The 15,638-nt window shown below is 41.1% G+C and overlaps 1 protein-coding gene across 1 annotated transcript in view; it reads right to left on the bottom strand.

Moving 5' to 3' along the window:
- Nucleotides 1–6,883: 6,883 nt before the first annotated feature.
- The window catches only part of GARS1 (glycyl-tRNA synthetase 1), a 52,030-nt gene continuing 43,275 nt past the window's right edge, over nt 6,884–15,638 (bottom strand). The window contains exons 13-17 of the mRNA XM_049893606.1: nt 15,541–15,626; nt 13,674–13,783; nt 9,618–9,711; nt 8,547–8,737; nt 6,884–7,221 (exon numbers count right to left, since the gene is read on the bottom strand). Coding sequence (XP_049749563.1) covers nt 7,096–7,221; nt 8,547–8,737; nt 9,618–9,711; nt 13,674–13,783; nt 15,541–15,626 — 607 coding nt within the window. The 3' untranslated portion in view covers nt 6,884–7,095. The remainder of the gene's footprint in view (nt 7,222–8,546; nt 8,738–9,617; nt 9,712–13,673; nt 13,784–15,540; nt 15,627–15,638) is intronic.

The following is a 15,638-nucleotide window of genomic DNA, read 5'->3' as shown; positions in this document are numbered from 1 at the left end:
ATAAGTGAATGGATATGGCTGAGGTGCAGTTCTGATACTGCCAAAGACAGGGGGAGCAAGTCAGTAGGCTTCTCCATCCCCTACAGACTTAGGGGCCTGTCCAGTTAGCCACAAAGTCAACTCCAACATAGGGATGAAGCTGGCCCTCAGTTGAAAATAGCCAATTTGATTTCAAGAACTCAAGCTTCTCCTACATTTCGTAAGGGAGTTATCACTGCTCCCAGAGAACATGTGAATTTCCTCATTCAAGAGGGTTGAGTACTCGGGAGCACTTCTCTTTCTGAAGGAAAGACTTTCTTAGATCCTTCAAGATACTTCTTCCTGTAGTCATTTTCATTCCTATTCACAAAAAGTAGAAACTAGCAAAACACAGATGACTGCTGTAATGATCAATCAAATCGATCTCAAATCAATGTAACCTATTCCACTTTTCTGACACCAACTTAGTAAATCAGCACTATCTTATGCTGGGTTCTCTAGAGAAGCAAAACCAGTGAAGTGTATACATACACACATATACGTAGAGAAAGAGATTTATCTCAAGGAAATGGCTCACACAGTTGTAGAGGCTGGCAAGTCCCAAGTCCATGGGTCAGATATCAGCCCGGAGACATCTGACTTATGTAGCCACAGGGGCTGGTGAACCCAAGACTGGCAGGCAATATGGCAGGCAGCTGGCTCAAGTCTCAAGAACCAGAGGTCAGATGATGACAAGCCAGATATAAGATCCAGAACAAGCAAGTGAGCTTTGCCAGAGCATCCATATACACATTGGATATAGGCCACACCCCTGAGGAAACTTCCCTTACAACTGATTGGCTGATCAAATCAGACTACATCATTGAGAATGACTACATCATTGCATAACTGCCAAACTACATCTTTACACCACTAACAAGCCACTGAGAATCATGGGCTAGCCGAGCAATTCTTCCTCGGACCCAGACCACCTGGAGCTAGGTAAGACCTCACAAGTTAAAGGGCAGTCTTTCAGATTGCTGAGTGCTCAAGACCTCAGATGCCAGCCATAAGCTCAGGAGTCCCCATGGCACCTTCACTTCTGACCTGCACTACAAATTCAGGTTTTCCCACTATCCCCTCAGAATGCAGCTGTAAGCTCAGGAGTCCCCAGGCCCCTCTCACTTCTGACCTACTGGCTCCCACTACTTCCTCACGGAACTTACAGACAGTGCTATACTTGAAATTAGTTTTATTAAAGCAAAAAGGATACAAATGAAGAGATGCATATGGTGAGGTCTGGGAGGATTCCTTACCTGGAGCTTCCATGTCCCAAAAAGTGATATGCTACCCTCTCATGTGCATTGATGTCTTTCATCAACCAGGAAGCCCTGGGAGCTTCCATGCCCAGGCCCTTTACTGCAGCCTCATTATGTATGCATGGTGGTTGATTGGATCATTGCCTCAGCCCCCCTAAGGTCAGCTGATATCATGGCTATCATGTGTCTTTCTGGCCTACCTAGGTCCCAACTGAGGCATCATTAACATAACCTGTTAGGTACGTTTGGACTGGAGCCCTCATCAAAAACACATATGAAAACACGGGAAATTCCAAGGTTTAATGGTTATCTCTCAGGAACCAAGCAAGGACAAAGGCCAATTTTTTGGGTAAGTTAAATCCCACAGCTACACAGTAGGATATGATCTGATATGATCATGTAGTCTGAACTTGGTTCAAAACTGGTTATGCCCTTACTGGCTGAGTGAACTTGAAAAGGCTCAGCTTACTTTTCCTTTTATGTAAAAGGACAATGATACTTGCATTATTGTTTAAAGGTTAAAATGAACCCAGACTGGCACATGGTAGGCACTCAACAAATGTGCCTTTCTCCCTATAAATACTGTGCTAGAGCCTCCATTGAAGTCTCTGGGGAAACGGAGCAGGTTGGGGTTATGGGGCAGAGGAGAGGAATCCACTCCCAAATACCATGCAAGGGAGGAAGGACACAGGCTGTAGAGATGCTTGAGGCTTGAGAGCACATTTATAGTCATCTCCTTGGAGCAGCACAAAAGCAATGCCAGACAAATTCGCCTTTCCTGGACACTTTGGTGCATTGACTAGGCACCTATCATCAGAAGAAACACCTCTCCATCTAGCAGATCCTACCCCACCTCCTGAGGGGTCAAGGCTCTCCACGGCTTGAGCTGAGAGGCATCTCTTATAGCAGTGGTTCTCCAAAGGGACTTTCCAAAACATACTGACACTCAGGCTCCACCCAGGGCCCTGGTGGTACAGTGGTTAAGAGCTCAGGCTGCTAACCGTAAGGTCGGCAGTTCGAATCTACCAGCTGCTCCTTGGAAACCCTACAGGGCAGTTCTACTCTGTGCCTATAGGGTTGCTATGAGTCAGAAGTGACTTGATGACAACAGGTAGGCTCCACCCTAGAGGAATTCATTAAATTGGTTTGAGGTGGTGGGCCCAAACATGAGTATTTTTTAAAGCTCAAATGATTCTAATGTGCACCCAGGGTTGAGAATGCAGTCCTAGCACTTTTACTGCTGCAGAGGTTAAAGGTAACCTGCAAGGAAGACACTTGATAAGCTGAGAGAAGAGTATATCCATCCTGGCATAAAGGAAAAAGCTCTTAGGCAGCAGGGCGGGCCCCAAGCTGCTCCTCTCAGGCAATCCTGGGTGATGCTCCCAAATGACACTCATTTCCGGAGAAAACGTTAATTCCACCCACATGGTCTTAACACAATTACTGCCCAGAGGCAGCCCAATAACTAAGAATTATTGAAGAGGCAACTAGAGGTGAATTTTGAGGCGCAGCAAAATTACTCATCCATTCACTTACTGAATCTTCAACTAAATTTCATTCTGGTGGAGAAGCCTGTCTGCTGGCCAAATGCCAAAAAGTCTTCCTTAAACACAGTGCTGGTGCAAGGCTCTGGAATATGAGCTATGTTATCAAAGCCTCTCCATCCTACCCCTGACCAAGAGGCAGAGACAAAAAAAAGTTCTTCTGACAATCCAGACCCAGTGCCATCGATTCCGACTCATAACGACCCTATAGGACAGAGTAGAACCGCCCCATAGTTTTCAAGGAGTGCCTGGCGGATTCAAACTGCCGACCCTTTGGTTAGCAGCCATAGCACTTAACCACTACGCCACCAGGGTTTCCTTGGGACAAGTTAACTCAAATGCAGTTATACCTAGAGGTAATTTGCATTCATTTCCAGGGTATCTGATATTCTCATGAATAGATTCCACTGGCTAAGACACTGCCATTACACTGACTTTATGCTAGTTAAGGGAACAGTAATGGTCGAGAATGAATCTATTTCAAGCGATTTACTAAACAAAATAATTCTGCAAGTTCTTATCACTAAGAACTTTGGATATCTGACATTCTAATACCACTCCATGCAATTAGATTTCTGTATTTATATAATTACTTGGCAAAATTCCTTTTCTATATTCAGTATTTTGCTATTATATTTGGCAATATTAAGATTCTGGACTTGTGCAGAAGCTGGGCACAGACCAGGTCTTTAGACATCATAAACCCCACCTTATATTTGACTGGTTTTCACTGGCTAATTCTTTTCAGAAGTAGACTCCCGGTCCTTCTTCCTCATCTGTCTTAGTCTGGAAGTTCAGTAGAAACCTGTCCGCCATGGGTGACCCTGCTGGTATCTGAATACTGGTGGCATAGCTTCCAGCATCACAGCAAGACAAAAGCCCCCACAGTACGACAAACTTAGTTGTACTCATGAGGAACCTGTACACAGATCAAGAGGCAGTTGTTGTGGCAAAACAAGGGGATACTACATAGTTTAAAGTCATGAAAGGTGTGCATCAGGGTTGTATCCTTTCACCATACCTATTCAATCTGTATGCTGAGCAAATAGTTCGAGAAGCTGGACTATATGAAGAGCAGGGCATCAGGATTGGTGGAAAACTCATTAACAACCTGCGTTATACCTTGCTTGCTGAAAGTGAAGAGGACTTGAAACACTTACTGATGAAGATCAAAGGCCACAGCCTTCAGTACGGATTGCACCTCAACATGAACAAAAATCCTCACAACTGGACCAACAAGCAACATCATGATAAATGGAGAAAAGACTGAAGTTGTCAAAGATTTCATTTTACTTGGATCCACAATCAACACCCATGGAAGCAGCAGTCAAGAAATCAAAAGATGCAGTGCATTGGGCAAATCTGCCGCAAAGGACCTCTTTAAAGTGTTGAAAAGCAAAGACATCACCTTGAATACCAAGCCCTGATATTTTCAATTGCATTGTATGCATGCGAAAGCTGGACAATGAATAAGGGAGACAGAAGAATTGATGCCTTTGAATTGTGATGTTGGCAAAGAATATTGACCTCCATGAACTGGCAAAAGAACAAACAAATCTGTCTCAGAAGTACAACCAGGGTGCTCCTTAGAAGGATGGTGAGGCTATGTCTTACATACTTTGGACATGTTGTCAGGAGAGATCAGTCCCTGGGAAAGGACATCATGCTTGGTAAAACACAGGGTCAACGAAAAAGAGGAAGACCCTCAACAAGATGGACTGACACAGTGGCTGCCACAATGGGCTCAAGCATAACAACCACCGTGGGCATGGAACAAGACCGGGCGGTGTTTCATTCTGTTGTACACAGGGTCTCTATGAGTTGGAACCAACTCAAGGGCACCTAACAACAACATATTTGAATGACTGCCCAGAATTCCAAACTACGGTAAGTTTTAAAGAACATACCTGCCGTGTTCTATGTACATTCTGGGGAAACCCATTAGAATCTGACCCTCCCTGACCACTATTTTTGAAAAGTGATGAGTAGGAATAATTTCCCTAAGAGGCAATGCATTTCTCTAGCTCAATGTTTGAGGCAGGGCTTCCAGCTGATTTGGTTGGTTTGAGCCCCTGCTGAGAATTTGAATTTCTCTAAGTTCCTTGCTGAGAATCTGCATTTCTACCCCAGATGGACTGCATCAGAATCTATAGTTTAACAAGATCCCCAGTTGATTCTTAGGTATAACTTCCTGGGAACTTGTTAGAAATGCAAATTCTCAGCAGGTAACTTGTTAGAAATGGAAATTCTCAGCAGGAGTTCCTTTGGAGGAAGGAACTGATTTTTTTTTTTTTTTTAAAAACCTATGGAGGCATTAACAGTAAAAGGAAATAAATAAACAGGAAGAAGTAAAGACGCCCCTCAGTGTGAGAATACTAGAATACACTCCCAGTTAAGAGCTATATGATAAGGATTTTGAGGTGAGAGGAATTCCTAGAAAATGAAAACCTGGTTTATTTAAAATCTAGTTCTTCTAATTGAATGTTTTCAAAAGCACTAGGCAGAAAAGCTCCACTATAACTTTCTACCCCAAGAGGTTTGTTCAAACATTCAAGACTATTATCCAAAGACTATTCATTGAATACTATGCACAGCACTGTGGTAGGCGTCATAGGAAATGAGATAAAAATTAGACCATCCCTGGGGGATTTTTAATTCTGCAGTCTAGAAATCACAACTTTAATGGCTCTTGATTCCAAAAACAAAGGAAAACATTGTGGAGACCACACCTCCTCAACTCCACTTTGTTTGGGAAGAAGCTGGAATAGATACTAGACCAGGTCCGAACTCTACAAATAATAGGTGCTCGAATTTGCACATCCCTGAATTTCATTCTTAGAAATAAACACACATGTTCTCAGTATTCTATACACAAATACAATTGAAGTTCCTCAAACGCTGAGCCAAAAATTACTGACACTGTAACAGTTGAGAAGAACTGCAAAGTCCAAAAAGGCAGATGGGGTTCCTCTCACATCGTGATTTCCAGAGCTAGCTGTCTGTGAAGCCAAGTATAAACTGTAAAGCATATCCTACCACAGAGGGCTTCTTTCTGTCAGAGCACCACCTCTTGGAGGCTATAAAGAGCAAAGACATCCAGGAGGCAGACATCAGGATTAGCAGCCCTAAATCCCCACCCCCACCTTTCCCAGAAGCCATCCACCTGCTCAGAGGGGCTGTCTCTTAAGCACAATGTATCTTTTTCTCAGAGAGTCGGAACAGTTGATTTTTTCTGAAAAAAAAAACAAAAAAACCATTTTTCTGAGAGGAGGGCGTGTACAGATGGAGAGACTGCACCTGTGCCATCAGTTACAGGTCTAGAAACACACTGGCTGCTATAGTATTCACAGGTCTTGCCGGAGAGACACAATTTTTCTAGAATTTTTATTAAAATGTATTAAATGAGAAAAAGAGAAATGCTCTCACATTGTGTTAAAAACAAACATATTAACTATGTTTACATATTGTATGATTTCACATAGGAGCCCCGGCGGCACAGTGGTTAAAGAGCTCAGCTACTAACTGAAAGCTCGGCGGTTCCACCCACAGCTGCTGTACACGAAAAAGATGTAGCAGTCTGCTTCCATAAAGATTACAGCCTTGGAAATCCTATGGGGCAGTTCTACTCTGTCCTATAGGGTCACTATGAGTCAGAATCAACTCAACGGCAGAGGGTTTATGATTCCATTTATACGAAATGCCCAGAAAAGGAAAAACTATACTGACAGAAAGTAGGTTAATAGTTGTTTGGGGCTGGTGTGGGAATGGGGAATTATGGTAGATAGGCATGAGATTTCTTCTTGGGAAGATGGCAATGTTCTAACATTAGACATTGAAGATGGTTGCACAACTCTAAATATACTAAACATCAATGAATGGTACACTTAAAATTGGTGAATTTTATGGTATATAAATTATATCTCAGTAAAGCTGTTAATAAAGCATATATATATGTGTGTGTATGTGTGTGCGTGTATATATATGTATATATATATAAACAGTGTTTAACATTAAGTGCTGAGCATGTCTACCCAAACATCAGAGAAAAAGCTTTGCTGAAAATGCAGAAACACAAGCAGATGGATTACAAGTTTTGTTCAGAATTTCTTCAATTTTAATGGTGGGTTTTACATCAGACGGTACGATCAGGCAGCCACCGAGGATAAAATACAGTCCCTGGGTGCAGTCACAATGCTGTTTTTTTGTAAAGTAGGCATGGTAAGAGTTATTTTTTTTTTATTAGCACAAGTGGTCAGATGTCCCGAAACCTGTCCTCATTCCTCCATTGTCTCTCTTTTACCAGTCTCTTGCCCTTCAAACAGAGGATACCTGGCCTCCACATCGGCCCACGTGATGCTGCCATTGGCCAGATTGCAGATGACCCTGGGCAGTTCAGAGACCTGGGGTAAAAGGAAAGAGAAGTCCAAGAATCAACCAACTTATTTAGGTTTAAAAGGGTATTTACCCTAAGCTCAAGAAACCTTACATGGAATCAAAATAACATTTAAATAATGACAGGTGTCCTGCACAGACTGGTCCCCACATAAGGATCCAACCTTGTTCCTCATCATTCCCACTGAAGCCTCCTTCCTTAGTTATACTCAACCCCCTCCCAGGTCTTTGCTCAAGCTCTTCTTCCTCCCCAGAACGCCTTCCAGCTCCACTGGATAACTCCATTCTTCTACAAAGCATTTCCCAACTATTCTAAATCTTCCTGTCATTGTCACTGGAAGTGATTTCATGTGTGCCAAATTTAACTCTTACAACAGGGGCCAGTCAACAAAATATGAGTGAAGGGGGCCAGCAGTTTCTCAGCCATAGCCAAATGCTGGTTGCCACACAGGAGCGGTTCTTAAACTTGAATGGGCATCACAATCATGTGGAGGCCTCACTGAAATACACTGGTACCCCCACCTCCACTTGGCTCCCCCCAGTTTCTGATTCAGAGGTCCAAGGTGGAGCCCAAGCTTTTGTTCATCTAACCAGTTCCCAGGGGATGCTGACCCCGCCGGTGTGGGGGCTGCAGTTTGAGAACTACAGCCAGATGGGCACGCAGGTCCAGAGTAGCCAGATCTGATTTTGTAAAAAAAAAAAAAAAAAAAAAGCCAGAAACCTGTGACTTCTTAATTAGACCATGAACTCCTTTTACTTGTGTTTTCCCTATTATTTACTCTCTGTATCAAGCTGAGCACTTAATAGGCACTCTAAATAACTACTTGCTCAAAGTTAATAAATTAGGCAGTTGCCAATTAGTGGCTATTACCACCCTGTCTTCCCCATCTGTACTTATCTCCATTATTGGCTTCCCATGGATTAACACGGAAAAGTTTATACATACACATGTATGAACTTACATAGAAATATAAATAGACAAATGTCTAAGCCCTCAGAAGCCTGCCAATAAAATTATGGCAACGACCTCTTGGGATTATATTTCTCTTGCCCAAATAAACAAATAACTACAAAAGCAAACTGCTGGAGGATGAGCCCACAGCTATCCAAATGGCTCTACAATATTAGAGAAGACATAATAGATATTTTCAAAATTAAACCAAGGGGATTTGAAGATCAGGCTGTGCTGATACAAGCCTATCACAAAAATTAAAAAATAAAAATAAAAAGAAGGTAGGAAGCAGGGCATAAAAACATCAAAATCCAACTCCAGTCAGTAAGGAACCATTACACATTTCCAAGATTTAAAAAATGTCACCAAGAAGGCAGAGACCTCTGCTCTGATCTGCCGCATGGAGTCTCGGTCTCTCAGAGTTGCCGTGTGAGGGGTCTTGTTCACTGTATCAAAGTCAATGGTGATGCCGAAAGCCACACCAATCTCATCAGTCCTGGCATAACGTCTTCCGATAGACCCAGAGGAATCGTCTACTTTGTGAGAGACACCGTTCCTGGTCAGGGCTTCCGCTATGCAAAATAAATTAATTAATTAAAAATAAAATAATGGAGAAAGTCCTAATGTCATCTAACAAGCTCCGGAAACTTATAAAAGGAACTAAGACAGCAATACGCTATTGCTACAGGAGAGAAGAATCCCGAAAGTTTAATTAAGTTCCTCGCTAGAGCCCAAATCCTCGTTCACAGCTACATCTGACACAGCTGTCCCAAGTACTGATGAAGAGCCAACGCCAGGAGACCTATTCTGACTCTGCCACCTCGAGACTCATGACCCTGAGCAGCTCCATGAGCTCTTCCCATTTCCCGACTCTGAAATAAGTGGGCTGCACCAGATGACCACTAGGATCCCTTTTCAGTGCTGTGGAGTCAGTGGTTGTAGATCTACTACAGAGCTACAGTTGTCCGATTCCACGAGGGTTGCTCTGATGAGGTGGGCAGGAGGGGCAACATGAGAAGTAAGTAAGTTTTAAATCTGATACTTGGGTCCTACTTTGACTCATCCAAATACATAATGCATCCTGGTCAAATATACTCTTTCTTAGAAATAGGAGCAGAGACTAAAATAAATTATTTATTAAATATGTATTATTTTTATCAAAATAAACAATACCCAAAAACCCACTGCTGTTGAGTTGATTCCAACTCATAGTGACCCTATAGGACAGAGTAGAGCTGCCCCATCAGGTTTTCAAGGCTGCAAATCTTTACGGAAGCGGATTGCCATATCTTTCTCCCGAGGAGTGGCTGGTGGGTTCAAACCGCTGACCTTCTGGTTCGCAGCCAAGCACTTTAACCACTGCGCCACCAGGGCTCCTTGAAATAAACATTTCCTAAAATTCCATGTACTTGAGGGTGTTCACATAGAGGTTACCCAATTGGATTTGCTTACATAATTCCTTGACAAACGGCATGAACTCCTGGTTTTGGCTCAACGGAAGGACGGAACATTTGAATGGAGCTACTATAGCAGGGAAACTGAAGAACTAGATGGTTTAAAGAGAAAAAAGTCCAAATATGTTAGTTTATAAATATCTAAATTGTGACTTGTTCTGGTAATGTTCAAAACGAAAAGAGGTTAACATTCAATGGGCATCCAACCATAACTCCATAAACTTGTATCTCTCTGAACTTTAGTTCCTGCATCTATATAAGGTTGGTCTCCACCACCTGCTCTGCTTACTTCACAGGTCTGTTGATAAACGCGAATGATGTGAAAGCGTTCTGAAAGCTAATATATATACGATGGTAATTTCTTGGTATCACAAAAAGCCTTACTTCTTTCTGTAAAGACCACATGAAGAACCTCCCTACAAATCTCAAATAAAAAGTGGTACAGTCAGAAAGCAAATCCCACTCAATCTTTTAGGATATTCAACATAGAATAAAAATCTATGACCTGCAGTGACTAAGTAAAATGGACAAATTTAATTAGCTCTCAAATGTATGTCCAAAAGAAATAGCGCAGAGCAAAAAAAAAGTTCTATATACCTATACTGAAAAGTATAACCTTCTAGAACTGCTCTTCAAATAGGTTTTGGTGTTACTCATAAATAAAAGGCAAAAGATGTTCTGTGAAAGATCAGAAACCTTCTAACATCTGGGATTAGAGGTGAGAGCTGGAAGCAGTTTTTAAATAATATTTGTACAAAAAGTTTACCTGGAGGCATGAATATGGAACTCAGAATGAATTTTTCCTATAAAAATAATGAGTGACACAGGTACCAGTTTATCCTTCCAAAAGCTTAGTAAACCTTTAATGCCAAGTGATAGTGAATATTCCACAGTAAGTAAACCCCGGACTAATATAGCTACCTGCATCTCAGAAAGTTCAAAATTCTATGCCTCACCAACATCCTGAAATAATTCTATTTAATGTGAGAGAGAAGTGGAGACCTGCCTTTACAGAAAAATTAATTTATTCATTTCACCTGCAATGTTCATATACCAAATTTATAGGAAAATGGATTGAAAGACTATGCGCTAATAATTTTAAAACATTTTTGGCTTTCCACAGCCTAATCAAATTTTTCTTCATGATGGCAATCTCACGCAATTCATAAAAACACTGTCACTAATTTATTCTTGCTTATTGTTGTTGTCAGGTGCTGTCGAGTCAGTTCCGACTCATAGTGACTCCATGCACAACAGAACAAAACACTGCCCAGGCCTGCACCATCCTTAAAATCGTTGTTACGCTTGAGCTCATTGTTGCAGCCACTGTGTCAGTCCACTTTGTTGAAGGTCTTCCTCTTTTCCGCTGACCCTGTACTTTGCCAAGCATGATGTCCTCCAGGGACTGATCCCTCCTGACAACATGTCCAAAGTATGTAACACACAGTCTCGCCATCCTTGCTTCCAAGGAGCATTCTGGTTGTACTTCTTCCAAGACAGATTTGTTCGTCTTTTGGCAGTCCATGGTATATTCAATATCCTTTGCCAACACCACAATTCAAAAGGGTCAATTCTGCTTCGGTCTTCCTTATTCACTGTCCGGCTTTCATATGCATACGATGCAATTGAAAATACCATGGCTTGGGTCAGATGCATCTTAGTCTTCAAGGTGACAGCTTTGCTTTTCAACACTTTAAAGAGGTCGTTTCCAGCAGATTTACCCAATGCAACGCGCCGTTTGATTTCTTGACTGCTGCTTGCTTCCATGGCTGTTGATTGTGGATCCAAGTAAAATGAAATCCTTGACAACTTCAATCTTTTCTCTGCTTATCGTGATGTTGCTCATTGGTCCGGCTATGAGGATTTTTGTTTTCTTTATGTTGAGATGCAATCCATACTGAAGGTTGTGGTCTTTGATCTTCATTAGTAAGTGCTTCAAGTGCTTTTCACTTTCAGCAAGCAAGGTTGTATCATCTGCATAATGGAGGTTGTTAATGAGTCTTCCTCCAATCCTGATGCCCTGTTCTTCTTCATATAGTCCAGCTTCTCAGATTATTTGCTCTGCATACAGATTGAATAGGTATGATGAAAGGATACAACCCTGACGCACACCTTGCCTGACTTTAAACCAATCAGTATCCCCTTGTTCTGTTCGAACAACTGCCTCCTGATCTATGTAAAGGTTCCTCATGAGCACAATTAGGTGTTCTGGAATTCCCATTCTTTGCAATGTTATCCATAATTTGTTATGATCCACACAGTCGAATGCCTTTGCATAGTCAATAAAACATTCTTCTGGTATCTTCTGCCTTTAGCCAGGATCCATCTGACATCAGCAATGATATCCCCAGTTCCATGTCTTCTTCTGAAACCAGCCTGAATTTCTGGAAGTTCCCTGTCGATATACTGCTGCAGCCGTTTCTGAATAATCTTCAGCAAAATTTTGCTTGAGGGTGATGTTAATGATATTGTTCTGTAAATTCCACATTCGGTTGGATCACCTTCCTTAGCCCTTATGAAATTTCTATTAAAACTCTAGTTACAGCAATATTGTTAGATTCAAAGAAACAGCTGGAAAGGTTTTTTTTTTTTTTTTTTAAAAACTTCCTATGAGAAAAATAAGGAGGAAAAGCTTAAAGCAAGCTTGACATCTAACAAGAATACATTCAACTATATAATATCACTCCCCAAGGAGAACCACGCCTTATGTTTGTAAACCTGGTACCAAGCCCAGGTTCTTCCTATCTGCTGAATGAATGAAGAGCTGCCCCTTAAATGCCAGAAAATGACGAAGCAACTTTAGTGCCGAGATTAAAATAACAGCTTTATTAAGGTACATATTACCAACAGTGTGTCAGACTTTATAAATAGTAGTGTCAAGAACTCATCAGTCTATTCTTTAAGGTTAGAGATCCTAAAAAGAACTACAGAACTCATGGCCAACACAATGAACACACTCATGCTTTAGAATGGCCATGCAGACGTGACTATTTCTTTCAATTACTCTTACATATACAACCTCTCCTTCCTGGCCATTCTTCTTCTGATTGGTTTTCCTGGAAATCTGTGCCTAGGCGTTAAATGAGTACAATTTCTGCAGGCAGAGGAGAAGTAAGTCAGAATGAGGAGATAAAGTGGAAGCCAGGGAGGAGTGAGTCAGAAGTATCACAGCCAAACGAAAAACTGTGGGAGTTGATGAAGACGTCTATCTTCAGCAATGCTTAAATGCTAGAAAAGGCTGTACCCCAAACACTATTGATCAGTATATCATTTGTCAATCTCTCACATCAGAACCACCCGGGTTCTTATTTGAAAATGCAGCTCCCTGGGTCTCAGGCATAATGAATCAGTATTTCTAGGCTAGAACCTAGGAATTTACATCTTTAACAAGCACTTCGAGTCCCTGGGTGGTGCAAATGGTTGGAAGCTGAGTCCACCCAGAGGTGCCTTGGAAGAAAGGCCTGGCAATTTACCTCCAAAAACTCAGGCAAGGAAAACCCTGTGGAACACAGTTCTACTGACACACACGAGGTTGCCATGAATCAGTCAACTTGATAGCAACTTTTTTTTTATTGGTTAACAAATAATTCAGGTACTGTTATGCGTTTGGGAAGATTCCTTTTAATTCTTTACCAATACATACATACAGTTTTTTGTTTGACCAAATTCTATGAGTTATCTCATCTTTCCCAACTTTCTGAAGACACAAGTACATCCAGAAAGTACCATTTCTCTCCCACTGATGCAATACAGATAGACAGATCCCTAAAGCAATATGTTTTATCTCAGAATAAAAAGCATCAGGCAACAATGATTTTACCTTAAAAATAATGGCTTCTAGAATAACATACACATCATAAGCTCAAACGAGTAATGTCAGAGAGTGCTTTACTTTTGTAAACAGTTAAGCAAAGATAAGGAACGCAAATATCATTAGTGAATTATAATAAATAACACCTAATTGATCATTCCAGAGCCTTGTAAATGTACTTCAGTGAATTTTATCCTCCGACACTGTAAGAGAACAAATAACACACTGTACAGGAGAGCTCACCGTTCTCTGCTCATCTCCCTCGCGTACTTGGAATGTATGTTCAAATACCGTATACATGATCCTACCCAGGCCAAAGGAGGGCTCAATTACACTCGGAACAACTTCTTCCACTGCAAAAGAGAGAGAAATTCAGTAACCTTCTCTCAAAGCCCATATAATGCACCTCAGATCCTCTCTAAACAATTGTTAGTGCTAAAAATATTTCCATTCTAGAAGGATTTTGATCTCTGTACATCAGGACAAAGAAATCAGAACTAAGCTATTTGCTGATAAGAAACATGATCCCACTGAAGAGAAAGTTGGAGTGGAAACAATTTTTCATTGAGTTAGATAATTCTTTGTTTATACAGAGTGGAAATAAACACTTGAAGTACCAGAGATCCCTCCCCCAGTCAGTAAGCTACGAATAACAGCAATACTCTTATCTGTTTTGCATCATATCCTCTAGAGTTTTTATAAGATTTTGTTAGAATTAAAAATCTACTACCATAGTTGGTAAGACACAAAAACAATTCCTACATGCAACTAGCATCACATAATTTGTATTTGTTTTACTTTTTTTTTTTGCCATCTTGATAAGAACTCTTTGAGTCAAGTTATGCCACCGTATGTCAAAGGCTCTGGGGTCAAGAGGCCCTTATAGAAGTTTGTTCAGGAGTCAGCACTCAAAGACATTTCTACTGTGGCTCAGAGCTCTTTCTACAGGTAAGACTGTACCTGTGGTATACACAGAAAATGTATTAATAACTATACTTACTATTCAGAAAGGAGCTAAACACTGTCTAGGTCTAAGAACTGACTTTGACCTTGGGGAGTTTATGTTCTTTGAGAAATGAGACAATTGAAACCAAAAATCACAAACAGGGGCGTGGGGAGAGAAAACTGTTTCTTTTTTCTGTAATAAAGAGTAACATTCTAGAAATATGATCAAGGTGCTTTCTGTCCATACTTCTGTGGCAATCCGAGTAATGGTGAAGCACAGCTCTTAACTAGCTGCCACTATAGCTAAAAAGCCCCCAACACAGGGAGCGTTCCCTTCTGGCTCGCATCACTGCTCAGACTGTTGATGGCTCAGCGAAGCCTGGCCACAACACAGCAGGCCAAAGACAAAGGCAGGCCACCCTCTCCACAACTGCCACTTCACACACATGCGTTATTCTGCTTCCAGGACTTCAAGTCAGCCACAGTTAACCATCAGCAGCCTTCATGTATGCTCCAAAACACTCATTTCCCAATTCATAGAATTTCTTCTACAAAAATAATCCCTGGCTTTTCAAAGAGCAAGAAAGATCACTGATCTAAATGACATTCCAATAAAAATTTGCCAAAAATGACAGGGGGTGACTTCCCTCTTTTGTTTAGGAAGTAAAAGGATTTTCCTAAAAATTTTTTGAAAGTTTCTAATCACATATATTTTTCACAGTACCTCAGGCCATAGGAAATACAAAGTTGGTAGTACAATTTATTCACCAGTATGGGTACAATTAAGCCCTGGTGGCACAACAGTAAAACACTCGGCTGCTACCTGAAGGGCTGGCAATTCTCCCTGCAGGAGAGAAGACCTGGCGATCTGCTCCTATAAAGATAGGGTCTAGAAACCCTCCAGGGCAGTTCTACCCTGTCATATACGGTTGCTATGAGTTGGAATTGACTAGAAGGCACTTAGCAACAGTAATAACGAGTACGATTATGTTACAAAAAAAAAAAAAAAAAGCCCAAGAAAATGTCTTGAACATATTCTCCAAATTCAGTATTATGACCGTAAGAATTTTTTTTTCTTTTCTCTTTATATTTTCTGCAAAAGAAAAGAAACGAAAAGAAAAACTTCAAGGAGTAAAAATTTTCTTTTTTACTTCTAGAAAATTACCATGTAGTGTTTTCTGGAATCTCTTCACACTGATCATGTCTTTTGTTAACTGAAATGTTTTCCCTTCAGTTTCAACAGTAAACTCCCTAGAAAGAAAC

This window comes from Elephas maximus, chromosome 8, assembly GCF_024166365.1.
Source record: "Elephas maximus indicus isolate mEleMax1 chromosome 8, mEleMax1 primary haplotype, whole genome shotgun sequence".
In the NCBI taxonomy this organism is placed as follows: Eukaryota; Metazoa; Chordata; class Mammalia; order Proboscidea; family Elephantidae; genus Elephas; species Elephas maximus.
The sequence above is the reverse complement of the archived record's forward strand: the minus strand, read 5'-3'. Positions and strand labels throughout refer to the sequence as shown.